This window comes from Candoia aspera, chromosome 4, assembly GCF_035149785.1.
Source record: "Candoia aspera isolate rCanAsp1 chromosome 4, rCanAsp1.hap2, whole genome shotgun sequence".
Lineage (NCBI taxonomy): Eukaryota > Metazoa > Chordata > Lepidosauria > Squamata > Boidae > Candoia > Candoia aspera.
The window spans coordinates 51,191,039-51,218,536 of record NC_086156.1 but is presented as its reverse complement, the minus strand read 5'-3'; the positions used below and the strand labels follow the sequence as shown (position 1 = coordinate 51,218,536).

Sequence of the window (27,498 nt, the reverse complement as noted above, 5' to 3'; positions counted from 1 at the left end):
TTACGTAGAACCAGGAAGTGAGTTGCGGACAACGGCTAGGCAGTAGCTGGTGCAGCGTCGTAGCCGAGGTGGAAAGTAAGTAGTGGGGGGGTGGGAACGAGAAGGGAACAAGAAAGGAACGAAGAAGATGGCGTCGTTCATCACAGTGCAACTGAAGAAAACCTCGGAGGTAGACTTGGCAAAGCCGCTCTGCAAGTTCATTCAGCAGACCTACCCGGGCGGAGAGTCTCAGGCCGAACATTGCCGAGCCGCCGAGGAGCTCAATAAGCTGCGCAAGAGTGCGCTCGGGCGCTCGCTCGACAAGCACGAGAGCTCGCTCGAGACCCTCCTGAGGTGAGGCGCGCGGACGGCATGGGAGGGGGAGTGCGCGCGGGCGGGCCGGCAGTGAGGCTGCGCGGGGGCCGCGCCCTTGCCTGCTGAGTTGCGAGCAATGAGCCGAGGCAGCCCTCTAGCGGAGGCGGTTGCGGTGGCCCCCGCCTGGCGACGACAGCTGGACATCACGCTGCCGGTAGCTGGGTGGCTGTAGAGGTGAGGCTTTGGATGCTCTCCAAGCGGTCCTCCTCCCCCGCCTTTAACAAACTACACCGGTTTCTGCTGAGAGTTAATATGAAGGAGCCGAGGCTTCGCCTGCCATCCTTGATGAGCGCCCCCGCTGGACACCTTGAATAGAAGAGGCGGGCCCTTTCCTGGCGCCTTGGCGGTCTTTGGGATAGTGCAGGCAGATCTGGGCAGTGTGGTGCTCCCCCCATTTCTCTGGGCTACGTTTCTTTATTCAGTGAGGCTTACTTCCTCCTGGGTTTATTAGGTTTTGTGGCTAACATTTGGGCACAATCTTTTTTTCCACATATTGGGTATTTTGCTAAGGAAGCCAGTTCAGTTGACTCTTCAGTTGGATTATGGGTGCCTAAGTTTTTGAAGGATGTAGTGAGTTCCCCAAAAGAGGTAAAGAAGATGCATAGGATAACAGGAGTGGGGAAAGTTGAGTGTCACCCACATTCTTGTACTATAGTATAGTATAGGGCAGTGTTTCTCAACCTTGGCAACTTTAAGGTCTTTGGGCTTCAATTCCCAGAGTTCCCCAGCCAGCAACTCAGGGAAAACTGACCAGGGAGCTTATGTGATAGTAGATTTCTTTGTGGTATGGGGAAACTCTGCAGATTTTCTTGACCTGCAGTGACTATACTTGTCCTGTGAAATTTTAGATTGTAGTTCTCTTAGCTTATCTTGTTCGAAAGCACTCAGAGGAGATGTAATTTCTAGAATTACATGAAGTATATTTAATGAAGTAAAAATTAAATCTCTATTTTTAAAATTGTCACTCCAATAAAATTTCTTAAACTCTCAGTAGTTTGGCAAGTGATGGTTTCCTGGATGATGATTTTACAAGGAGTCCAAGAATAATGTTCCTGCAATTGTCTCAGTATCTAGAGAGAGTTTGAAGATCATATTTAACTGAAAATGTTTCTTACTGAAAAACTAGGGTAGATTAATATAAATTAAATGATTAGTTTGGAAATACTTAATTTTTAGGTATTTATACTAAGTGATTGCCTTCATGAAATACCTTAGATATAGATAAAATATGAATATTGGTGTTCAGCAGGTCACCTATCTAAAGGCTAAACACCCTGTACACTACACTGTTCTTTGGAAACAAATACCATTAATTAAAGTAGAATCTATTTCTGAGTAAACATCAATAATAATATGTGGTTAGTATGCAGAACCCTTTAGAAGCCTAGACTAGTACCTACTAAGATGGCCTAGGCTTTAACATGTTTTCTAATTAACTCAGTTTTTTAGATTATTGAAGATATGTGCTTGTTAATAATGATTTCAGAATGATTTACATATTTACCTTGATAAATGTTTTGCTATAAGAAATAGCCATTTTCTTACAGCTTTGATTTGAATTATGAAGTGTCCCTTGGGAGATAAACTGGTCTCACAGAAGATAAATAAAATCAAACTTCATTTTTTAAAAACAAGATGTTTTTAAAAAACCAAACCTTCTAATAAAATACAAGAGGTTCAATGTGGAAGAAAATAATTACAGAGCTATTTAGATCATGGATATGTAGCAGCTTGCAGATAAGTTAAGAAAGAAAAAATCTAAAATGAAATGCAGTATTTTGATAGACTACAGGCTGATACTGGTTTGCTATGAATTAAGAGTCCTTTGCTTAAAATATCTGAAGATACCAGAAAGAGTTCAAATTATTAAAGTTGACAAATTATATCTGCATGTATATAGACTGAAATAGGAATGAAAGCTGCAATTAAACACCCAGTTTCAGAAAGATAAAATATGACTTAGCACATCATCAGAAACAGAAATAAAAACAAAACGTAGCACAGATTCCTGGCTATGCATTTTACTTATTTCTACAGAAACAGAAGATGTCCTGAAGTGAATGTCTTTGCTTTAATTTCCTGAACTTCTTCAGGTTCTTGGAGATTCCAAACCTTAATCAGAGGCTGCTGGAGATGATGGAGGCCCCATTTTTTACCCAGTCTTTCTCTAGGAACTGTTCCCTTTGTTTTAAAAAGACAAAACCCTTTTTGGTAACAGATTCTTTATTTCATTCAATGATCACTCCATAAAACACATTGCATACTTAAAACAAATGTGAATTAATTAATTAGGTGAACATATCAGTCAAACTGCTGCACATCTTGCATGACAAAATTTGGTTACACAAAACCTTTTCTATATATGGCAGAGGGAGGGAAGGGGTAATCTGACAGTGAGTTCATGTAGTGATAGCCATCTCTCACTCTTGGGTTTGTGGATTCCAAATCTGCTTTATTTGCAACAACATTATGTACACTTACGCTGGTATTTGTTTATTTCAGGTACTATGATCAATTGTGTTCCATAGAGCCAAAATTTCCATTTTCTGAAAACCAGGTAATGCATTAAAGCTTTTAAATATTGCTTTAATATGCAATACACTGTGTAAAAAGCAGTTGACATTGGAATATAAAGTTGCTTTGAATGAATGATTTATTTATTTACTGTATATATCAAATTTATTCCCCGCCCATTTCACTCCTATACTTTTGAGTCATATACACTTTCCTAATTAAATATGTGAGGCTGTGAAGACATTGGCTTTGGAGACCAATAGCAATAGCAATTATTCTACTTATTTAGATCACAAGGATATAGGTCAACCGAAGTTTTGGAATGTATTGGTTTCTCAAGAAAATTACAGCATGTAAACTACAGAAATTAAGAGTAGTCCGGTTAATTGAATTGCATCAATGTGTATATTACTTTTGCTTTAAAACAAAGACTGTAGACCCAAATCTGTTTATGATAGTAAAATAATTGATGTAAACAAACTCTAAATACATCCATTTTCTTTATCATACATTGCATTTTCTCTGATAAACTTCCTTGTATCAGTATCAGTTATCAGCAATGGTAAGGTACAGATTTTGACTGTTCTTGACACTTGTATCACTGCTTAAAGCATATTTTTGGAATGTTTACATCTGTCTTAAAGCTGGAAATTAATTTACTGCTTTTATTTATATTTTCAGATCTGTGTAACTTTTACCTGGAAAGATGCCTTTGACAAGGGATCACTCTTTGGGGGATCTGTCAAACTTGGTAATTAATTATTACAGAAATCAAATGGGGAAAATATGTGAAAGCATTCTGATAAGCATTCCAACTTACTATTTTTTAAAAAATTATCTGAAAGTCACTTTCACTGATTCTGCAGAGGAGATGTCTGGCTTGCTTCACAAATTTGAGCATAGTTTTTGTTTTGATCCTTAGAGGCAAGCAGCGTTAGGATGGAATAACATTCTTGTTGGTAAAATATTGTTTAATTTTATGAAGATTTTCAGTGGTAATGATACACCTGAAATTGTTTTGGTGCTAAGAAGAGTACTTTCTATTGATTGTGCAGCTATATTATCTCTGTTCCTAAGCTGTCCCCAAAAGTTTTGGGTTTGTTGAGGCAATATCTATCTATCTATCTATCTATCTATCTATCTATCTATCTATCTATCTATCTATGTAAATGGTGTATATCTTTTCAGATTTTTCTGTTCAGTGCCTACTATGATAGGCTTTGACAGTTGAACCACATTGTCATTTTGTATTTTGAGGGACATGTTGGTTCTTATTCCAGTTTGAGATATATTCCAAAGCAATATGAAAGCAGAAGTATAAATATTGAATTTTTATAAAAATGTATTCCTCTGTAAGCACCAATTACTTTGCAAGAAGAAATACTAGTTGATGCAAGCAGGATTAATGAACAGTATAGTACTGTCAGAGCAACCTGTCAAAATAAGGCACCATATCATTTGTCAGAGGAAGTAAACTAAAGCTTCAGTCTTGTTATTCACTTGGGAGCAAGAACAACTAACTAGAAATCTTCTGCAAGTTTGCTTCACTCTTACTCTTTTTCCTATACATAGGAGTCATGCAGGTAGATCTTGTGACTTTATTGGGAGGTAATAAAGCAGTAAGGGAGTTGTACTCCAGCAGCATCTGGCTTTGTCTGGGCTCAGACAATAAGTAGAGTGAGGTGTGGTAGTACTTGGATGTGCGATCTCTAGGAAATACCAGGGTTGTAGACCAGACTGGGAAGTTAAAAAAAAAGATAAAGGTAAACCTGTTTCTACTGATGCCAAGTTGACTGCATTGATGTGTCCATGGAGTTACCAGGGACTGAGCTTGAGTCGTATTTGGGTGGAATGTGGATGTGCGCTAAATGGCACAAGAAAACACTAGTGTTTTGCTTTCATTTAATGGTCATCCAGATTTTTGCAGCACAAATATGATAGGCCTAATTTAGCCAGGATGGCCATACATTAGACAAATGCGCTCTGTCAAACAGATGAACTTCATGTAGCTGAGAAGATACTCTTCACTATCTTTAGTTAACATTAGAAATTTGTTTAAAAGATTATTTTAGCTACATTTGATTGGCTTGTTATACAATTAGTATTTATAAATCTGGCAGTGGGAGTTTACATAAAGATAACAGGAAGAAGCAGGGGATGTTGAGCTAGTTATCTTTGATAAAGACCTGGGTAAAGACAAACAGCACAATGACATGACTAACATAACAATCCTTTAAATATCTTTATATGAAATCATAAAAGCTTTAAGGTTAGTTACTAGCACCTGGATCACCTGGAAGCCAACTAAGATTAATTTTGGTTTTCTAAAAGGATTGTGACTTATTTTATGAATTCTGTAGATCTGCAGATTCATTGATATCTATTATTTTCTGTTTGTAGTTTTTTTAATTAGTATAGGTTTCATGACTGTCTGATTTATAGGTAAGAATGCTGGTTTATATGCACTTTGTTTCAGCTCTGGCAAGTTTAGGCTATGAGAAAACGTGTGTGTTATTTAATTGTGGAGCATTGGCCAGTCAAATAGCATCAGAACAGAATCTTGACAGTGATGAAGGAATGAAAGCTGCTGCTAAATATTATCAGGTATGATTCTTCTCTCTGTTGAACTATTTATTGGAATTTATAGTCATTTTGTTCAAACATTAGCTATGTCTCTTTAAAAAAATCAGCATTATAAATCTAGAGAAACAAGATGAATATTCTGTATCAAATAGAAGGATGGTGGGTATGCAATATATATATATATATATATGTGTATGTATGTGTGTGTGTGTGTGTGTGTGTGTGTGTATGTATGTATGTATGTGTATATATATATATAAAATATAGAAACTTAACAGTGAGTTACAGCTTCCCCATAGAATTATTGGGATGCCCAAGGCACTATATTTCATTATTCCTGTTGCTCAATTATTGGAGCAGCATTGTGATCCTAAATGTGGTTCCCTCCCCTCTTTCTCAAGTATAGTTAGAACAATATGTCCTCATTTTTGGGGGGATATAAATTACCATATAGATAAGATTCCATCCTATTCCCAGATTGTACTGCAGGGGTGGGCAAGATTTTTATGCCTTGGGCAGTGTAATCTCACTTGAGGGAACAATATTGGAATTTTAGTGTTTCCCTACTTTATTTGGAATTGGAAGTTTGGTAAAATATAACTTAATCTTGTTGGAAGGCACAAAATCAATTTAAGTGTTTTTGTGGACCATGATTGCCTGCCACTGTTATGGTAGAAAATTATGGAAGCTTTAGAAAGCACTGAACTGTGATAGCACTGGAAAAGATTTCTGGAAGATGAAACTGTTCCTTAACACTGAAGTTGCGAGGAAGAGAATGGAAAGGCAAAGTTGTTACCCTTCAGTATTTTTAGAGCATATGAAAATAATTCAGGAGGAAACACCCTCATCTCTTGAAATCCAAAATACTTCATTTGACTATTCACATATACATTTCTGTGGGTTGTATGTATTGGTACTCTAGTAAAATAACATTCAACAGTGAACTGCAGTCTTTCTCCCCTGTTCCCTGCCATGCATTCCAATATCTGTGCAGAAAGGTTAGAAGCTTGTAATAAATAAAAGAAGAAAAAGGAATTCTATTGCACATAATGTATGCTTGTTTAACATTGGATACTGACTTATGATTGTAAATACTTTGATTTTACAGTTCTTCTTGTGTTCAAAGTTGGCAGCAATAATATTTTTTAGTCCAAGATCAGTTTGTCCTTAGATTTCGAAATGAACAGGAATGTTGTGTTTCTTGTGTTAAGGAACGTTATTTTTCCATTTTACTGTTTCTTATTTATTTAATATGTTTTGATACCACTCACCATATAGGCTTAAAATGGTATGCTTGTAGAGTTTTATGTGTACAGGTCAAAAATAATGTTAGCTATATTGTGAAAAATACTGTAATTACCAATTTGGTTTGGTCACTTTTACATGAGGTGAGTTGTTCTGTACCTAGCAGTTTAATATTAAAGCAATACAACTAACCCTATTTGTTGAGAAGGCTAGTAAGTCTGCAGCATGCTAGAAAGAATTTATGCTTGAAATTAGGCAACAACATGCAATGTTTTTAATTATAGCATATGATAAGCTTCAAGATTGAAGGCCCCAACATGGTACACAGGAGCACATTGTGACCATATACATCTCCCTTGGTGCTCATCAGCATCCCTGCCCTGCCTGACTGTTTATATTAAAATAAAGTTGGCATGCCACAAAGGAAAGCACCAGTCTTCAGCATAATTTATGTTTCCAAGGATGTCTCTTGTGTCATTAAGCCTTTTTTATTTACATGCTCAGTTTGGAACTCTGCCCTCTTGCCCAGGACAAAGGTTAGAAGGTTTAATAGGGAGTGTTAAGTAGGTGGGTAGGAATTAGAAAGGAATTGCAATATTCTAATAAAGCGGTGCTTTATGATGATTAGTTATATCCCAATGACAATCATATTGTGAGTAGGCAATTATTTAGTAGCCATTTTAAAAGAGCAGCAACAACATGCTGTCAAAATTCCAAATGTACTTTACATCAGTCTGAAAAGGTTTGGGATTCTTATTCTGGATAGTATACTGTTGCCTGAAAATTTTATTACATGTTAAGGAATCTTTTCATTATCTAAGGCTTCTGCCAACCACCTCTTCACAGTTGACTTAAATTGTATTGATGTCAATGAAGTTCCAGCAGCTTTAGATGCAGAAATACAATACAAACTTGAATGGTAGCCTAATGTCTCACAGGCATCCGATTGAACTAAATGCAATACTAGCAGTGCTTTAAATGGAATTTCTATATTTGTAGTGTTTTTCACCATAGTATTTGGCATTCTTCTATAATAAAATGTACTATTTTCTCAAGTTTGCTAGCGGCTCCTTCCAGCACATTAAAGATACTGTCCTCTCCTCATTAAATCGAGAACCTACAGTTGACATTTCCCCAGATACAGTTGGCACACTAAGCCTTATCATGCTGGCTCAAGGTCAAGAAGTCTTTTTTCTGAAAGCTACTAGAGGTATGTGATGTAAACTGGAAATGTATAGATTTTATAACCTTATTTTTGCTAGAAATTAAAATGATTGGGAGTATTAATATGGTTTATTTAAATTGAAGATGTTTTCAATTTACATTTTTGAGTAAGTACTTGCAATTTATATTGGATGCTGGAATTTTTACTGTAACATAAAGTTGAAGCCAAAACATCATATGATCATTTTTCAGAAAGAGGCATAATAGCACATTATCTTGATTTATTTTAGAATTTGTAAAAACGTAGAAAAGTAATTAGAATTTTATAGCCTTTACAACTTCTGAAACTGCACAGGATTTATTTATTCAAGGAATTTGGATTTATGTATTTATTTAAGGAATTTAAAGGCCACCTGTCTCATAGTTTGACTCTGGTTAGTGTACATCAATAAAAATAAAAATTAAACAAAGAATATAAAACCAATATAACAAACCACAGTCATACACATAGCTGAGCTCAGCTTAACAACCACTCTCCTGGCATAACAGGTTCAATTACCATCCTGGCCCAATGCATAGCATTTATTTTTATCTTCATAAAATATTTTTCTTATTTTTTACTTTTTAAAAAATACTTTATTTTCATATAAAATTTTCATACAGATAGATTGTACCTATCCATATGAAAATACCTGACAACAATTTCTCAAATTGGCTATGAGAGTTTTCACGTGCAGTGCCAAGTAATTAAATGATACATTTCTGGATGGCCATCAGGTGATACATTCTCTGCCTCCATATTCAGTAACATCTAAAAATCTCTGCTTTTACAGTTTTTTCCCTTTATTTTATGAATATGTAAAATAAATGTACGGCTAGTACATTTCAGAAACAATGCTTATGGGAAGAGTAAAATATCAGTGCTTAGCACAGAAGATTTAGGGATACATCACTTGTGATGTAATTTGAAATTCCTATACTGCAATACAGCATTCATACTAATACTGTCGTGAATGCATGAATTTAGAGTATGTGGTTCATAATAATGCAAAAGTTAAAACTTTGCAAATCTTGATTGGACTTTTCTATCAAGATTGCTTCATTATTCATTGGGCTTCATTCAATAATTTATTGTTTGAAGGAAGATTAAGAAAGAATTCCACTTTATACATTTTCTGGAAGTCTTGCTTTCAGCTAAAATCTGGGTATTATTTTAAAAATAATATATACAGTTCTATATTGTTGCTGCATGATTTACAAAAATAATACGGAGCACTTTAAAATCTGGTGAGAATATGTAGTCCACTGATTTTGCATATGTAACAATATTGGCTCAGAATTTCAAAACTGACACTGGTTCTTTTTTATTTAGATAAAATGAAAGATGCCATCATAGCTAAACTTGCAAATCAAGCTGCTGATTACTATGGCGATGCGTTCAAACAGTGCCAGTACAAGGATACCTTACCCAAGGTTGGTAATTTCATAGTGAAGACAGCAGAAAAGGAATACAAATGTGATACATGCTGAGATGGTTACTGACTTGAAGCTATCAGTGACATTTTCAAATATTTTGTAATCCTTACTTGACATTTGGATTGTGGAATTGGATGAAAAGATGCAGTTAAATTTTGAAATACAGTACATGAAAAGAATACCTAATTCCTAATACCTCCTAATTTTTATCAAATGTAGGAAGCGCATGGATTCATTCCAAGCTTAACACATTTAACCTAAAAGTATGTCATACAGAAAGACTTTTGTAGTGCAATTAAATTTAACATGAGATATTTGTGACTGTCTCTCTACATAGTTTGTTTCTTCCTTTACTAAATATGGTTCAAATTAACACACTCTGCAATTGGTTCATATTTCTCTGTTCTTAACATGACCCAGAAAACTAATCTTGGAGTGGCTTGACGTTAATATGGGGATACTACTGCTTGAATTCATTGCTTCAGAAAACAGAATGTCAAATAAGCTCCTTTAAAATATATTTATATTTACATTCTGAGTTATTTGAATGATTGTGTCTGTGTGAGTGTCACTGTACCTTTTGGATGTAAAAATCCTGTGTATATGTATTTTCTATGTGCTACCTTTGTATATTCTCCTTGAGTTTTTTTTTTTTAAGCAATAAGAATATTCTGTGGACATCCACCAGGAGGTTTATCCTTCTGCTACATCCCATCATATACACTCCAAATCTGTTTTGGATTGTTGGGAGACACAGCAGAGCAGATCTGGGGCTTATGAGATGCAGTAGGAAAAAGAATGAGGAAAATTTGTTTATATAATATTTCCTGTAATCTATCATCATATAATACTTCGGTTAGGACAATTTGTTGTTGTAGTGAGCTGACATAGTGCTTCATTTGGCAACCCTTTTTAAAAACTTAATTTCACAAAAGGGTAAGAGTTTTTTTTTATGCAGGTATATGTCATAGTGAGCACAGCTGCTGAGAGTCAGGAAGGGTAGCACAGGTTTGATCTTGGAATATGTACACTTGGCATATTTCTCCATGTTTAAAATAGCTGTCTGGACATGCTTGTAAGCAGCACTGCTTGAAAGTAAGTTCAGCTGAAACCATTATTATTGGGAGTTTACTAACACTTTTCTTTTGCAGTACATGGCTTTTCAGTGCTGCTCAACTGTGGAAATATTTATGCAGTTTAAATGATTTCTGTTTTTCAGTATACTAGTGATGATTTTCAATCATTTCATATCATCTTATTTTACTGCACAAGTAAGCAAAGTGTAAGATGTATTAGTAATTAAACTTGCACCTGCTTGCTCCTAGCAAGTTAGCCGGTTAGTGGTTAAACCAGACTGTAGAGTTGGCCTTCAGGATGCTGGTAGAAATTCCAGTCTGAAATGTATTTGCATGTTTTTAAAAACTTGCAAATGTATTTGAACAGGAACCAAAGATAGAGGTGGTAGGTATACTCTACCTCATTCATTCCCTGCTATTTACTGTTAGCAAGCAGTTTTGTTAATATTTATATGCCATCTTCTCTTTTTAGTGACACTATCTTTTGCAATACTACATGTGTAGACCAGGCTAAAGGCCTGCTTCAATATTCTAATGATAAGTACTTCACTTTCAAGTTCTTGAAGGGCAGATATTTCCAATAAAGTAGCAAATAGAAACATAAAACATTTTAAGCTAAAATTGCAAGTGAAGTAATTAAAAACTTTTAATTAATCTTGTATTACATAGCCCTTCTACATAATCTCACCTAGATCTGTCAAGTGTACTGCCTCTCACTGTGTGAATTCCCTGTATACCTTTACCATAAGGATCATATACTACCCTTTTGTATGCAGTCATGTGCCTAAGCACATTTATGGTTTCATCTATAGCTTTATTTCTCTATTCACTGCATTCATCATTTGACTTAAGAAGAGTTAACTGGGTGAGTTAAGAAACTAGCTTTTCATAATTTAAGGTCTATAGATAATTATTTTGTGTAACTTGTGCTCATGAGTGTAATGTGTAACAGTATCCTTGCTGCAGTTCCTAATTCAAAGTTGAATTCTTAATGCTTTCTAAAGTAAGCAGAATGAGTGAAGGGAATGATTTAGGGACACTCAGATCCTAAACCCAATTAACATTTCCTCGATTTAAGTGTACAGAACAATATCCATAATTCCACTAAACATAATCCCTGCATGTGGGTATCTTTCATCTCCCAGGCCTTATCTAAAACAACAATTGGGTGTGTCTAATGTCCTATTCTTCTTCCTTTTCTTCCTGCATCCCATGTTGTCTGTGATGGTTTATGTGGTTGGACTTTTCCCTTGGTCAGTATTTTTATTTCCAGGAGGTGTTCCCTCTTCTGGCTGCAAAACATTGCATAATGCAAGCCCATGCAGAGTACCATCAATCTGTACTGGCAAAGCAACAGAAGAAATTTGGTGAAGAAATTGCAAGATTGCAAGTGAGTAACTTCATTTTTAACAGGGAAAAAACCCCCCCAATCTTCAGCAGACTATAACTGCACTCAGAGAAAAATTAAGTTGTTTACTTCTTAACTTAATGTAGTCTATCAACAGATTTTAAGATTGAGATCAAATAATAGCTGAATAATAGTTATCTCGTATGTGTTTCATTTTCACCATAGAAATTAAATAACAGTAATCTTCTGTATGACCAGTATTGGCATTTGTTCATTAGGCTTAATATTTTTTTAACATTATAGATAACTCCAAATTTATTGCATATGAGAGCTGATACTCCAGTGATCATGTGCAGTAGTTTTTATATTTTGTCTCTTCAGTCCCACAAGTCGCTCAGTCAAAGAAGTTGGCCCCCTCCATTATAAAAACAAAAAGGGCATATGTGGTTACTCCATCTATCACCTACAATACGTTTTAAAGACTTGAGTATCTGTGACTTACTGTGGGTTCCATATAGTCCAGCTGAGTCTCACCCTTTGATACTGCATACAATCGGCTTAGTGGATTACACCTTTTATTTTTCTAGGGGAGAATTTTTTTAGTTTATATTATTTCCCAGCATCAGTGTTCAATAGATGCAATCCATAGTACATAGAAGTAAGTGGGACTTCTCAGAAAATATATAAGGAGGTGTCCTGCATGAAAAATATTAATACTAGATAATACTGTGCCCCATTTGGGAATAGGGAAGGCAGAGATCTCTAAATATTCCACTAGATTCAAAGTGGCTGTAAGGATTTTATAGACAGAGGAAGCAATTCTTCGCTAGTCATTTCTTTACTGCAGTTATCAATTAAACCAAACACAAATATGTTGGTAAGATACAGATAAAGCTGAGGCCTGAATAACTCATTAATAACTTGATTCCTCAAATATCATTTGGAATATACAAAAAGGCAACACAAAAATTTTGCCACACAAGGAGAAACAGTCGCTTTATATTTGCTAATATAAGTATTACATAATCCAAAATAGTGATATGAGTAGCACAAATAAGTCACACAACAGCATGAATTCAACCTCCCTGACCCACAAGACAGATTTGGTCTCCTATACGATACTATAAAATTTACCCTCCAAGACTGCTGATGGTAAAACATTAAAGGGAGGCAGTATAAAGTTCTTACACTGCCTCAAAGTACTTAGATACATAATATACCTGGATGATTGGGAAAAGTTAAAAATCTTCCAGAATAAATGGTATCTGGTAACTTAATCAGATCTTGTAAGATGCTCATAATCTAAAGTTCTTTGTCTAATAATTTGTTTTGCTTTTTCAAGCTGCAGAGGTAATAAGACATTAAAAGAAAAACTGAATGAAGCCAATCTGGATTCTCTATTTCTGTGCCAGTTAGACTGAAAATTATCAAGCACAATGTTTTGGGAGATGCTAAGCCAATTTGCAAGATATTTATTTTCATTAAATTTATTATAGCCATCCAGTCCAGCAGACTTTGGATGGCTTAAAAAAATCTAATACTAAGTTAAAACAATTAAAAACAAAAAAACAACCTGGACTAAAAACAGTCATTAAACACATAGTGCGATAGCACACCCCCACTCCCCAAACACATTAACTCCAGGCTTGGGACCAAAGCCAGGTTTTAAGACTTTAAGTAATTGGTAAAAGCCAAGCCTTGGTCTCACCCTTAATCAGGTTTGCTGCCAACTATAGTGCTACCAATTTGATAAAACTGCACTAAGAACAGACTTGAGAACCATACAGCCATTGGAGTAGAGCTTTAGTAGCCTGTAAACTGTGGGCCTCAGTGGCGAGTTCTTCTGCCTGGCAGGACTCAATTGTCCCAAAGACCATTCAGTTATTTATAATTTGACACCTGGTCCATGGGATTGCCACTTACCATTTATATTTGACAAACACCATTATTTTTATCTTGCTCTAATTGATGGTCAAAAATGCCAGCCTACACTAAGAAGCTAAAGTTTGAAGCACTTTTCTCATTCCCAGGAGAGCTTGACGCAGAAGTACAGCATTGTCAGCATAAATTGCCCACCCGTTACATTCAGTGGATAAGATTTAAGTTTGGCATTTACCATTGGTAAATTCCTGTCAGAATATTTTATTGCTAGTGCGAAAGGCATATGATCTCCAAATGATCATTGATTATTAAACAGTCTAAATAATTGATTGTTGCTTGTGAAACTCATGTAAAAACTCTTAATTCACTTGGCCATTTATCCAAGCTGGCATTTAAAAAAAAATAACATCATCTAGAAAATTCTGGAGCAAAAACTAAAATGGCAATACTTGTACAAAGTACTACCTCTTTATGCATACCACCTATGTAATTTGTGTACATTCCTAATGATGTTACCATGCAGAAATAAGATAGACAGTAAGATTTGCATTTCAGTTATAACAAAAACTGCTTCAGGTTGTTTTATTTTTAATTTAGCATGCTGCTGATCTTGTAAAAACAGTGACATCTCGCTATGATGAATATATAAGTGTAAAAGACTTGTCTGACAAAATCAACCGTGCACTTACTGCTGCAAAGAAGGATAATGACTTCATCTATCACGACAGAGTTCCTGATCTTAAAGATCTTGAGCCAATAGGAAAAGTCAGTCTTGTGAAAGCAACTCCAGTTACTATCCCTCTGAGTCAGAAATTTACAGGTAAGTGTGATTATCACTGCATGCTAACATTGAACACATGACTTCAGCAATCCCATTCTGATTTTGGAATTTAAAGAAGTTTCTGTTGCCTTTCCTTTGAATATCAACCAGGTGGGAGGTGGGATGATCTTTCCTGATGCTTACATTTTTCAGGTGGGGACTGGTTTGATTGTCTATCTAAGCTCAGCACTATATCAGTTGACAATATGGAAGTTTCCAAACTATATATTCAAGTGTTTGAAACATTTACTAGGTTCTTAATGAGTAGCAGTTTGGTTTTAAGTATGTATTTTAGCTGTGCCTCAAAGAATACACAAGTGGAACATGGAAATATTGATCTATGATCTGCTGTCTTCTATGATGTTTTGCTAATCCTTTTGTTTTAAAAACTCAATGTCAAATATTGTCAAGCAAGCTCCAAGTCTTCTGAAAACAGGTATGTAAGGTTTCCATTCTTGAGGGTACTGATAGAAGATCGCTATTGCATGCCTGCCTTAGAATATGTGGGATGCCTTGGTGGCATTGCCTACACACTAAGAATATTAGGATAGACTTCTTGAAACTGTAGGTTTGCACCTACCAAATACTCCACAAATTAGTGCAAAGACATGCAAATTAAAGAAATTTGATTTTACTCTAAACTTTTCATAGTTTGAATGTTTCATAGGGTAAAAATAAAATTAGATCACCCTTGAATTACATCACTTGGTAACTTCAGGTAGGAGTATACCTTGAGGCTGTTCACTAGTGACAGAGACCTCTTTATACATGTTCTTGGATATAACTAAAAGTCAAACTAGTAACAAGTTCACATGTTGATCCTTACCTTTGTGGAACTTGTTCTTCTGGAAAAACAAAGGGAATGCAGATCATGAAGGCCCAATAATTCAGGTAAATAGTGGTGGGAGGGCAAGAATATGAATGTGCTTTGTTGATAGTAGTGTTTTGCTTTATAGATTTGTTTGAGAAGATGGTTCCTATGGCAGTACAGCAAGCTCTTACCGTCTACAACCAAAGAAAGGCAGATCTGGTTAATAGATCAATAGGTCAGATGAGAGAAGCCACCAATTTGGCAAATGGGTGAGATGATAATTTTGATGTCTGGCTGCGTTCCAGAGAAATCTTGCATTGGGCAGGGCAGACCTACTGAAGGTGATATATTAATATCAGTAGTAAAGGCCCCCTGGTTTCAGACATTGGACTGGGAATGAGGCTCAGGTCCCCATTTTACCACCTCTCAGGGTAGTTGCTGCTTCTCTTGGGTATGCCACTTTGAATTCACAGAGGAAAAGCAATTTATAAAATATAAGTCCAATTTTTTAAAATGTCTCTCTTGATGGCTTTTTTAAATTGGTATGTTGGAATTGCATATATAGTTGAATGCCCTTGTACTTCCAATCAAAAGAAGTCTTTCTTAACAATAAATATGTCTTATAATCTTTTGGGAATGTAAAAAATAGCATCAGCATAAAGCACTAGATTGGCTTGTTTAAGCTGTATGTTTGTTGTGAAGTGACTGCAAGATGGCAAACTGAAATAATGTAATCTTTTCTAGAGTGCTGGCATCCCTTAATCTCCCTGCTGCTATTGAAGATGTTTCTGGGGATAGTATTCCTCAGTCTATTCTACAGAAATCTAAGTCTGTGATTGAACAGGGAGGTGTTGAAGCAATTGATCAATTGATGAAAGATCTTCCTGAATTGTTGCAGAGAAATAGAGAGATTCTGGATGAGGTAAGTTTGCAGTAGTAATTGCAACATTAAGAAATCATATGCTTTTTTTTTTTTTTTTTTGTCTTGGTAGAATGGGTAAATTCTCACTGGATTAGGCCAGCTTTTCTAATTTAGTAGGTGGTAATACTGGGAATTGCAATGTTCACATATTAGGAGCGACACCAAATTAGGAAATCTTCTATAGAAGACAGGAGGTAATTGAACTGGTTGCTGATACTTGATTGAGTTATATGATTTCTTTGTATGTGTCATTATATATATATTCATGACTGTTTATCATGTTCTTTCTCTTTGGATGTACACTGATATTTTACTGTTAAAGCAACACCTGGCCTATATTATTCTATAACATTGTATTTGATTTAGACACATTATTTAGGTTTTAAGTTAATTCTTTTTTTAAGTCACCAGCTTAAGTCATGACTATCAATGTGAGATAATATAAGCTAACAGCTTGGGAACAGTCTATTAAAATTTGAACTGAAATTATTTTAATTGTTTTTAAAAATGATGAAAGTCACTAAGGATATTGAATGAAGAAGAAGCAACAGACAATGAATTGAAAAACAAATTCAAGGAACGTTGGCAAAGAACACCATCAAATGATTTGTACAAGTCTTTGAGGGCAGGTAATATATTATTCTGTATTTTATCTTTATACTGGATCGCTTAATACATAAAAATTGGCACGAATCTCTTTCTGTGTTGAAATTTATCCCAAAATATATTGCTATAATGTTGAAGCATCTAGGTAAGAAAACACACTAGAAGAAACAGTCTAAGAACAGGAACAAGCTTGTATTAAATTTGAAATTAATAGATGATATGTTTTAGCTCCAGTCTGAACTGATTACATTAAGCCCTCTCCTGCCTAGCTTCATTCTTTCATTTGCTTGATAATTGTTTGAATTTTCTTAATCTGTCTTGTGGGGGGCAGTATGTCAGATCCCCCCGATCAGAGGTTTCACAGAAACTCATATCAGGGCATCTCCCATCATTTCATTCTCTCATGTTGCCAGTTAGGAGGGGTGTGAAGTTGGAGTGTAAAGTGGTTTATTATGGCTATGGAGCACATCAAGGACGCAGGGTTGAGATAGGTAGGAATACCATCTTGATGGGAGGGGGAGTGACATGCTTTGTGGGAAAGGGGACTAACTAAGGGGATGTAGTTTTAAATTAGGTTTTAGCGGGAAATTTTTATTCGCAGCTTGCCTTCTGTACCGTTCATTACGCTTCATTAAAACAGTTCAAAGAGATCCAGCTTCTTGACTGTGTATGTGTGAATGCTCGGATGATCAGGTGCTGACAAACTAGTTCACGTAATCAGTTTCTCTGAGTCTGGGAAAGGATGTTTACAAAATAATGGAGGACCAGAACAGAAGTATATTCCTCCGTAGCAGGTGAATTGTAGGAACATCTCTGTGTCAAGAGGCTGATAGGAAGAGGTTCAGAGGCATCAAGGAAGTATTATCTTAACATACAAGCTGATAAATGGGGGATAAAGTAAAATACTCAGTTTCCAAGATTCTTTAACCATTTTTCCATGTATCTGGCTAAAGAGACTTTGTGAGAATCTTGCTTTCTTGGCTGTAGTGGTTGATAATGGGCTTAACAATTCACTATATTGCTAATTAGTAAGATGACTTGTTTTAGCTGCAGATTTCTCTTTGGTCTTTTTTTGTAGAAGGAAGTAATTACCGAAATATACTGGATAAAGCGGTTCAAGCTGACAAACAGGTTAAGGAACGGTATCAGTCTCATCGAGATACGATTTCATTGTTATGTAAATCAGAACAAGAACTTAATGCAGCAATTCCATCAGCAAATCCGGCAAAAACAATGCAAGGGAGTGAAGTAAGAATTAGAATTTTCTTTTAATGATTACATTTGTTGTGGGAAAAATGCCAGCCTAAATAAGGAACCAAAATGTTTGGAGACAGATAAAACAACTACAGTGATCCCTGAACTCCTGGCCAAAAGAATGCAAAAGAGCCCTGGTTAAAGCAAGGCTATAGGTCAGTGTTTCTCAACCAGATGCGTGGACTTCAATTCCCAAAGTTGGCTGGGGAATTCTGGGAGTTGAAGTCCACACATCTGAAAGTTCCCAAGGTTGAGAAACACTGCTATAAGTTATACAGTGTATCCTCACAAATGTTACACAAGAATGATAAAGCAATATATATCATTTACAACCTTTATAGCTGGAATATAGCATCTGATAATATTATGGGATGACCTTCCTATGGACTGCCCAAGCACTTCTAAATTCCATTCTACAAATGGGACACCATACCTTCTTCCCCCCTACTGATGTTAGCACCATGTACCATAAACAATGACTTTTTTATTGTGCCCCTATACCCTCCCTTCACCCCAAAGAAAAGACTACAGTCTGGTTTCTCTTATCTGCCTCCTTTCACTCCAGGGTCATCATTTGCTTGCTCCTTTCTCTGTTTCTGTGCCATGTACATATTTAACATACATATTCTTTACCTTCTACAAATTGAATAGTTAGATATTCAGATTGGTTTCCTAATTAGCACTGTTTGTTTAGTCTATTGAAAATGAATTTTTATATCAGAACATCGGTTTAGGAATACTGCTTTCATAAGTTCATCTCACGATGGTTTTGTAGTGTCTAACCAGGAGTTAACACTGCCCCAAAGGCACGCATGTGCACACAAATGTCTACTACAGATGCCTTCCAAAACAACAGTCCTGTGGGGTATGCTGGGATGAGAGAAAGTGACAGGCCCAAAGCCATCCAGTAAGCTTTTGAGGCTTACAGAAGAACTTAGGTTTTATGGTGTCAGTCTAACAACGTACCCACACCACATCACACTGGCTCTCTTTACTCTAGTTTTTTTCAGCCTGTAATTGCTTTTGATTATAGTCAGGCTATTGTTTTCATGGTAAAGATATATACAGTTGGCCTTTCACATTTGGGGATGAGCTGTTTATTCATTTATTTAACCAATTTGTGTATCATCTCAATCACAAGACTATTCTAGACAGCTTATGCATTATGGGTTGAACCAACAGAACAATTTCCCTTGTTGCTAAAAAGCACCTAACAGCTTCCAAAAGTTATTTGTATAAAACAATTCTATTTGGCTACAATAGAAAGGGATGGCACAATAGATCTTCCATATAAAGTTCTCTGATCTCATACCGAATAAATCTGTTTCTGAGATTCAGCAGTCTTAATCTTGGTCTGATATAAGATGCAGATAAGAACACCAGGGGTCTAATTTGAGTTGTATTTATGCTCAGCATGCCATCATATTCTTAAACAGTATTGATGTGACAAAAGTATTAGTATGAAAAACTATGTCTAATTTTATTTCTTATTTATTTTCTTTTATTAGGTAGTTAATATCCTAAAAGCATTACTAGCTAGTCTGGATGATGTGAAAAAGCAGAGAGAACAACTTGAGAATGATCTCAAATTAGTAAACTTTGACATGACGTCTAAATTTCTAACAGCACTAGCACAGGATGGTGTTTTAAATGAAGAAGCCATTTCTGTCACAGAGTTGGATAATCTTTATGGTGGTCTTACTCATAAAGTACAGGAGTCCCTGAAAAAACAGGAGGAATTGCTCAACAGCATTCAGGTAATTTTTTAAAAGTGTTCTGGAGCTGAAATCTGGCACAGTCTGATGTAGTAGCTTTTTACTGAGACTAACTTTCAATCATTCTTCCAACAGAGAATATTTATGCCATCTTGAAGGAGCCAAAGTTTTATACGATAGTGTGAACTTCGTTTCTCATATTTTGTCCTTTTTCATGTTTAGAATTCCCATCAAGAATTTTCTAAGATGAAGCAGTCAAATAATGAATCCAATTTAAGAGAAGAAGTTCTGAAGAATTTAGCTGTAGCTAATGACAACTTTGTGGAACTTATAGCCAACTTGAGAGAAGGCACAAAGGTATAGTAACAGAAGAGTCCACAAGACTAATAGCATCTCAGTTGGTTTGTTTTATTTCTGGTTTTTAAAACACTAAAATGTTCAGTAAAGGACTTGGAAAAGCCCCCTTGAATGAATATGTAGAGCATGTCTGGCAAGAATGGCAGTCTTGAATTACAGATTTTGCAAGATGTTACAGGACATTTTGTAGCATAATATTTTTTATCAGACAGAAACTAGAACAAAATAGAACAAAAAACTGGTAGGAAAATTTAAGCAAAGTTTATTAGGAATGTTGACTCTAATTTTGGAGGTAATAAAATCTAACTACCTGTTAGAGGAAATAAGAAGGTAGAAGACAACAGAGAGGAAATTTGTGGGAGAAAAGGGAGTTGGTATAACAGATCTTAGCAGCCATTCTAGGAAAGGTTTGTGTCTGTAGTCTGATCGGGGATATATCTTCCTATTTTTTGCTATTCTATATATCAAAGTGTGTAGTCTGTTTCATCTAGTGCCTATTTTTGTAAGCTTTCCTTCTGAGTAATAGAAATTTCCACTACCTAGAAATCCCACTTTAGCAATATTACCATGTTATGGCCTTGGCATCCAAAAAGCAAAAACAATATACAATTATTGCAATAGGGCTTATTTTTGGCAAAATACAACAATAAAGGGCTATATAAAGGGTTCTTTATGTTAAATCTCTGTTTTTTTATTATGAAACTTTCTTTTATCCTGTCATTACTGCTTAGGGGAAAAGATTTCCAAACTTGGGAAGAAAATCCATCTCTCACTGTCACTGAATCTGAGTCACATTCATTTTACTTAGGCCCTTTGGGAACATAATGTAGTTCAAAACAAAGATACGATGGTCCATAGTAACTTATTTATATCACAGTATCTGTTAAAATTATAACATTGTTTGGTGGATGAAGTAGGTAAATGCTTTCAATAACCTCAAGATAACTTGGAGTAGTATTTATAACCTGTTATGGTAGCATGACAAAGATTACATATCATGACTTATTCTGCCTACCATGACCAGTTAAAATCCAAAGTAGATCTAAAACACTGTACATTGTAAGAGATAGTATCTAGAGGAGCTTTTGGATAACATATTTCAATACATTTTAATTAAACAATTGAACTGTTTAATTTGGATATTCTGCAGGTGGATTGTTTGCAGACTTGCTTGGAATTCTGTTCCATAGTATTTCATAGGATTGATGAAAACTGCAATTAAAAGTGTCTTCATTGGTATTTTCACCATGACATTACACGTTAGTATCCATTCTGTATTGTTTCTCTTTCTATATACATATTTACTTATGCATGTGTGTCTGTTTTTTTCCTTTCTAGTTCTATAATGAACTGACTGAAATTCTTTTGAAGTTCCAAAACAAATGCAGTGACATTGTGTTTGCACGCAAAACAGAAAGAGATGAACTTCTGAAGTAAGAATTTACAATTATAAAAAAACCCACTGTTTACAGTTTCTGGCTGCTGCTTTTAAGGAACGAATGCTTCATGATCAAAAGAGCTTAAACTGAAAGTTCCTTCAAATAATACAGATTTGTCAATAATAACAACTGTGCTGGAAAATAACGTGGAATACTTCTGTTTTACTGTTGTGACTTTATAATTATCAAAATGTTGGTTAATTGTTAAAAGCTCACTACTCATGTTTTCATAATATACAGAATTGTAGAATATTCTCTAAGGTAGCTCAGGTAGTAATTGCTTCACTGACCCCAAGAGATAAAAGTAACTGATACGTAATTTATCTAGTTAAGTTTATGAAACAATATACAAGCCTTTTTGTTTCACAGAACTTGAGGATAGTTTTGACCCTTTTTACTCATTGATATTTGTATGCAGTGGATATGTTTGCTTGTTCCTTAAACCCCAGCAACAATTGGAGGGTCAGAACTTCCCCATCTCTGCTTTATTTCAAATAACGACACATTAGTGTTGCTACTAATAGTCTTTTAACTGAATTTCCCCCCATATTTTGTGACATTCAAGTGTTTATGCCTTACCAAATTGCTTATATTTAATAACTGTTGCTACCATTCTTAAAATACTTAACTTTAGCCATCAAATTTTATGAGTATAGGTTGAGAAGTCTAAGCATGGTTCTCTAGTTAGCATGGAGTTTTACTCTTCTGCATTCTGTCTGCAGTGCTTACTATTTATGCATATATACATACTCCATTTTGAGAATTGGGGAAGATACACAGAGACATCCTTCGCAGAAGCAAAAGCGATCTTTGAAACAAGACCTAGTTTTTCAAGTCTGGAGCATTGCTTTAATATTATTTTATAGAATTATTAACATTGCTTTATAAGGTACTGTTTGTGAATCCCTTAAATACCTTTTCATCCAAAAAAGACTCTTCTGTGAGACCTTAAGTCGAATTATGCTAGGCTATGCTCTAGGTGAAGATGAATTTAATTACGGACTTGCTTGAACTGAATATTGATTTGTCGTTTTCCCTCTCAGAGGCTGAAGCCAGAATCTAAATACAAAATATATTCCAGGTGTTGAATAATAGGCTAAAATAATGTTCTAATTCTCCATGTTCAACTTCCAATTTTATTATGTTTTTCTTTTTAAGAGATTTGCAGCAAAGCATTGCCAGAGAACCCAGTGCTCCCTCTTTTCCTTCTGTGCCTGCATATCAAACGGTTCCCTCTGGAGGAAACAAGGCCCCTGCATCATCCACTCCAACTCCAGCTCCCCGAACCAATGTGGTAAGTAAAGCACCAGTAATAGCTATTCTTTTGTGCTTCCTCTACATGTATCTGTTTCAGTAAATTGGAATAACAGCCCTGCATGCTGAAAAGTTACAGTGCAAATCACGGCTGAGAGAGAACCTGTTCTTAGCTTGGAGAGAGAAAGAAAAAGTCAATACTATCTTTCTCTCTAATTAATCTAATCACCAGCAAGCTGCACCTATTTACTTCTTGATAAATTCGAGTTTTGAGTGTTTGTTTTTCTAACAAAATCCTAAGTATAAAGACATAGGTGCACAGATTTGTCCTCTGCTTATGTGGTGATGGCAGAGTTGGGCCAAGCAAAAGAGAAAGGATGATTGATAGGACACAGAAAGAAACAGTAGAGTGGATAACCCTAACATGTTGCCATTATATAACATCTTGATAGAGATTATGAATATTATGTACCATTTTGTAGATTAAAGCTACTGTATTGTTAAAGTTACAGTAACTGTTTTGTAATGCTATAAATTGCACTCAGTTATAAATATATTTTAACAGATTTACTAATTTGATAAGAAACAGATGAAGGGCTATCCATGACAAACTTGATTTAAGTGGGTAATTTAGCAAGGGTTTCTTTTGGATATTTAAAAGGCATTGATTTAAATAAATTTATCTCATTGTGTGGTACTTACTGTTACAAGTGGTGCTTTTGTTTGTTCTTAGTCAGCCTTTCAGAATTGTGATTACCATGAATATAAAATATAAAGAATAGGACTTCTAACTTAGATTATATACAATTCTGTTATTCAGTCTAGTAAACCACAACCACCAGCACGCCCTCCTCCACCAGTAATTTCTACAGCACCTGTGGTCACTACTCCTGGTCCAGCAACCACTGGGATATCACCTTCTCCAATGGTTTCTGCAGCTAATGCAGTACCTTCACAGGCCCAGGGGCCACCTTATCCAACATATCCAGGATTTCCTGGGTAAGTGTGTGGAAATGTGAGCTAATTAATGTCATACAGTTAAGACACCTCTGGACTTGATGCCACTATTACTGAACATAATAGATTCATGTATTAACTAGTTTTAGTGCAGATAATGTTTTCAGGGAAATAAGTGGGGCCTGTGGCACAATGTGCTCATGGATCATTGTTTCTTAAAAATAATACTCCTTTACATATTTCCTGCCAGACGTTTTCTCTTAAGATCCTATGAATTACAAGGTTCTAATACAGAGTATTTCAATCCTCCCATTCCAGTTTCTGGGATTTCGTTTTGGCTAGCATTCAGAAATTTGTAACTACCAAGTCACCAATTCAATCTGCTGTTCACCTTAGTAGATTATTTTTTTTAGATTTTTAAAAGTGATTTACATAAACCTTGGAATTCTGAATTGGCAGGCTAATATCTTTTTGTTTCCCATGACCTATTTTCTTCTCTCTATCTGTATTTGTTGTTTGAGAGAGTGAGAATGACTCAGAATATAGGTCTTCATGTGACTGCATGTTTGGCTCAGTAGTTTATAATGCCTTATATAAGGTCTGTGAAGCTAGAAATAAAGTACTTGTAAAAGTCCGCTGCACATGCAAGTGCTTGCATTCTGTTATGCCCATGTTCAGATTAGGTTTTAATTGATGTCAGACAATTTGTTACAATCTTCTTTCATTGTTAAGGTTGTAAGTAGAGGTTTATTTGCTAGTTCTTGCATGGTAAGATTAGGTTAGATGCTTTGCTGTGTGGATTCTTCAGTGTTTAATTCAGTAGCCTTATGAGATGCAGATTATTCCTGTACCTTCTAAGATTTGTTTGGGGCAATATTTGAAGGTATGTTGATAGACCAAAGCGTAGAAAAACTTATTCTTTAATCTAATAAAATACACTTTTTTGTTTGTTCCTTTTCACAGATATTGCCAGATGCCTTTGCCATTGGGCTATAATCCTTATATGTATGGCCAGTACAATCTGCCATACACACCATCGCCTGGGTACCAAAATCCTGGACAAGCCCCTTATCCAGGACCTCAGCAGCCTGGATACCCTTACCCACAACAGCCATATTATCCACAGCAATAACACATCAGAAAAGAAACATTGCTTGTTATAACTATGAGTAATTTGCAATAAGCGTACTAAACCTCTAGTTCAGCTAATGTACCTCACTGTATTGAAATGGTCCATAACTTCCTTTCCTATTAAGTGCTCCAAAATGTCTACCTTCTCTGTTGATTCTGGCTATATCAGGCTTCTTGAGAAAGTGGCAGGCTACTACAATATTAAATTAACATAATTAGATTACAGTGAAATTCAATTTATGTACTAATTTACCTATACCAAATATTTCTTTACATTTCTCTCCCCCCCCAAATAGTAAATAATTGACTAAAAAACAAAATGGCACAAGCACTGGGAGTGATATAACCTACGAGAGTCATTAGGATTTCTTTCTATATTATATTGGTTTGTATTTTGGGTTTGCTTTTAGTTACCAATAAGTTTTGTTTAATGGTCAAAGCATTGTAAATTGTAAGTGCAAAATAAACTGCATAGGATAGTTTAAAAATTATACCTAGATATTTTATATTTGTCTATAACTAATGTATGTTTATGAAGCTAGGGCACCTTCTTTGGCACTGCAGTTTGAAGCTGAGATTTCTGCTAACCAATCATGGTTTCTTATATTTAAGTTCCTGTAATATAAAAACAAACTCAAAGATCAATATGTTATTCCAGAGTAAGAGAGAAAATAAATCAGCATATTTTTATTGAATCATTCAAAAACTAGCTTGTAAGATGTTCATTGGGGATATACACTTGACACTTTGATATTTTACTTCTGGCTTATATATTAGTATATTTTGAAGTGCTAAAAGTTCAGTTGTCCTCTGCAACTTGCCTTTATCCTACCTCATTACATGTGCCTCTGTGTATACAAAGATAATCCTGTGCACCCTGCTTTTCTTGGGATGTCTGGAGAAAGCTACAAATGTGGATAAATAAAAATAATTACATTTATTTAACCAACTTACTCCGTTTGGAAGGTTTTGAGAAGGACAAGAACCTTGTGCTGCGATCAAAATAAGATTCTTTCTAGTAGAGTTGTCTGTCCCATGAGGTTAAATTCTGAATAAATGTCCTACATTTCAATATAGATCAACCCTGCACAACATACAGGCTGCATGTGGCCTGCCAACCAGCCTTTTGTGGCCCACTGGCATTTTAAAAAAAGTAATAAATGCACTGCCACTGCCCCAAAAGTCACGCTACTGAGTTCCTCAAAGCCTCACTGCCGCCACTGCCAGCTCCAGTGCTACCGCTGTTCTGCTAACTGCAAAGTAACTGATTTGCGTGCCAGGTATTCCTTAGCAGCCTGCAAGGATTTTTAATTTATCAGTATAGGCCTTTCCCCTCTACAGGTTGTGCAGGCCTGATATAAATGTTCTTTTGATAGCGCAAATATTGGCATGTCAAGTGGCAGATAACGATTGGCCAAGAAGCTGCCTTAGAAATAATCTCTAAAATCTTCCTGGTGCATATGAAGTTCTGTCCCTTATCATATGTATAGATCCCACCCCTACTGTGATGACTGGAACACTTGAGCTTTCACTCAATTAAGACTCATAAGCTGTTGCTTATAAATCTATTTAATGAAGCGAAGTGTTCAGTACATAGTAAAAAGTTGTGAATGGCATTTCCCACACATTCCTACATTTAAAATCACAGAGACTTCAAGTCTCCCCCCACTGCCCCCTTTGGTATGTGCCCCTCCATCCTGTGTCAGCAGATGGCTGGAACGGTTTCTCTCCTGATGACCCTGGGGCAAGGAACATCTAGCCCAAACAAAATGATTCACACTCCAACCCAGCTCCCTCTCCCTGCTGGCGACTTGCGGGTTGACACGGATTGCTGGAAGATGGATGCGACTGATAAGGTGTTCTGGGAACAAATGATCAGGGGGTGTGATACCTACCCCAGTTTAAGTATTTATTTTAATGTTCACTGTGAAGGTGTCAGTATTAACCCTCTGGGTATGGGATTAGATTTTGAAACTCATGAAAAAGGAAAACTTTAAAAGGCCACTTGTATATCAATACCAACTATTATGTGGGGGATGATCCTCTGTGGGGATCAGAAAACATCTTGGCATACTTCCTGTAAGAGGTAGTAACTGAAAGCTTGCATTAGTTATGTTCCTACTTTATTGGTAAAAATAATCATTACAGGTATATCTTAAAAGGGAGAAGCGATCCTGAATGTTTCAGAGATGCGTGTGTGAGACAGAATGTGTCTCATTCTTTTCTTCGTAAGACTGATTTTAAAAAGTCTCTACGAGATACCTTGAAGTCAGTTAATTTGAACATTTTAAATAAAGTCTTACATACTTTGAGTTGCATTAATGGAATAAACAGAATTCAAACTACATACAGTAAATTTAACTTTCTCCAATCTGATACCTTTTAGATGGTTTAGATTGATCCTGATCGGAAGAGCCAATGGTGGGATGATAGGAATTCTGCAGATGTCCTGGTTGGGGAAACCTTAACATAATCATGCTATAATTGAATGTTGTCTTTAATTTTCATAAAAGCTAGAAAGTGAATGAGAAAGGAGGAAGTTCCTTGTAATTCTTTAACTTTAACTTATTGAAATACTGTATTATAAATCA

The 27,498-nt window shown here is 35.7% G+C and overlaps 1 protein-coding gene across 2 annotated transcripts; it reads left to right on the top strand.

Moving 5' to 3' along the window:
* Nucleotides 1–25,852, top strand: PDCD6IP (programmed cell death 6 interacting protein). Of its 2 annotated transcripts, none has more exons than XM_063304102.1 (18): nucleotides 1–333; nucleotides 2,857–2,911; nucleotides 3,550–3,619; nucleotides 5,345–5,472; nucleotides 7,753–7,906; nucleotides 9,233–9,333; nucleotides 11,686–11,802; nucleotides 14,239–14,461; nucleotides 15,418–15,541; nucleotides 16,017–16,194; nucleotides 16,712–16,823; nucleotides 17,879–18,048; nucleotides 19,563–19,811; nucleotides 19,992–20,126; nucleotides 21,465–21,559; nucleotides 22,724–22,859; nucleotides 23,640–23,818; nucleotides 24,740–25,852. In XM_063304102.1, the coding sequence occupies exons 1-18, from the start codon at nucleotides 128–130 to the stop codon at nucleotides 24,906–24,908; spliced, it is 2,601 nt and encodes an 866-aa protein (XP_063160172.1). In that variant the 5' UTR covers nucleotides 1–127; the 3' UTR covers nucleotides 24,909–25,852. The 2 variants fall into 2 exon arrangements, with proteins under 2 accessions (XP_063160172.1, XP_063160171.1); XM_063304101.1 differs by having other exon boundaries at nucleotides 11,671–11,802.
* Nucleotides 25,853–27,498: the final 1,646 nt, after the last annotated feature.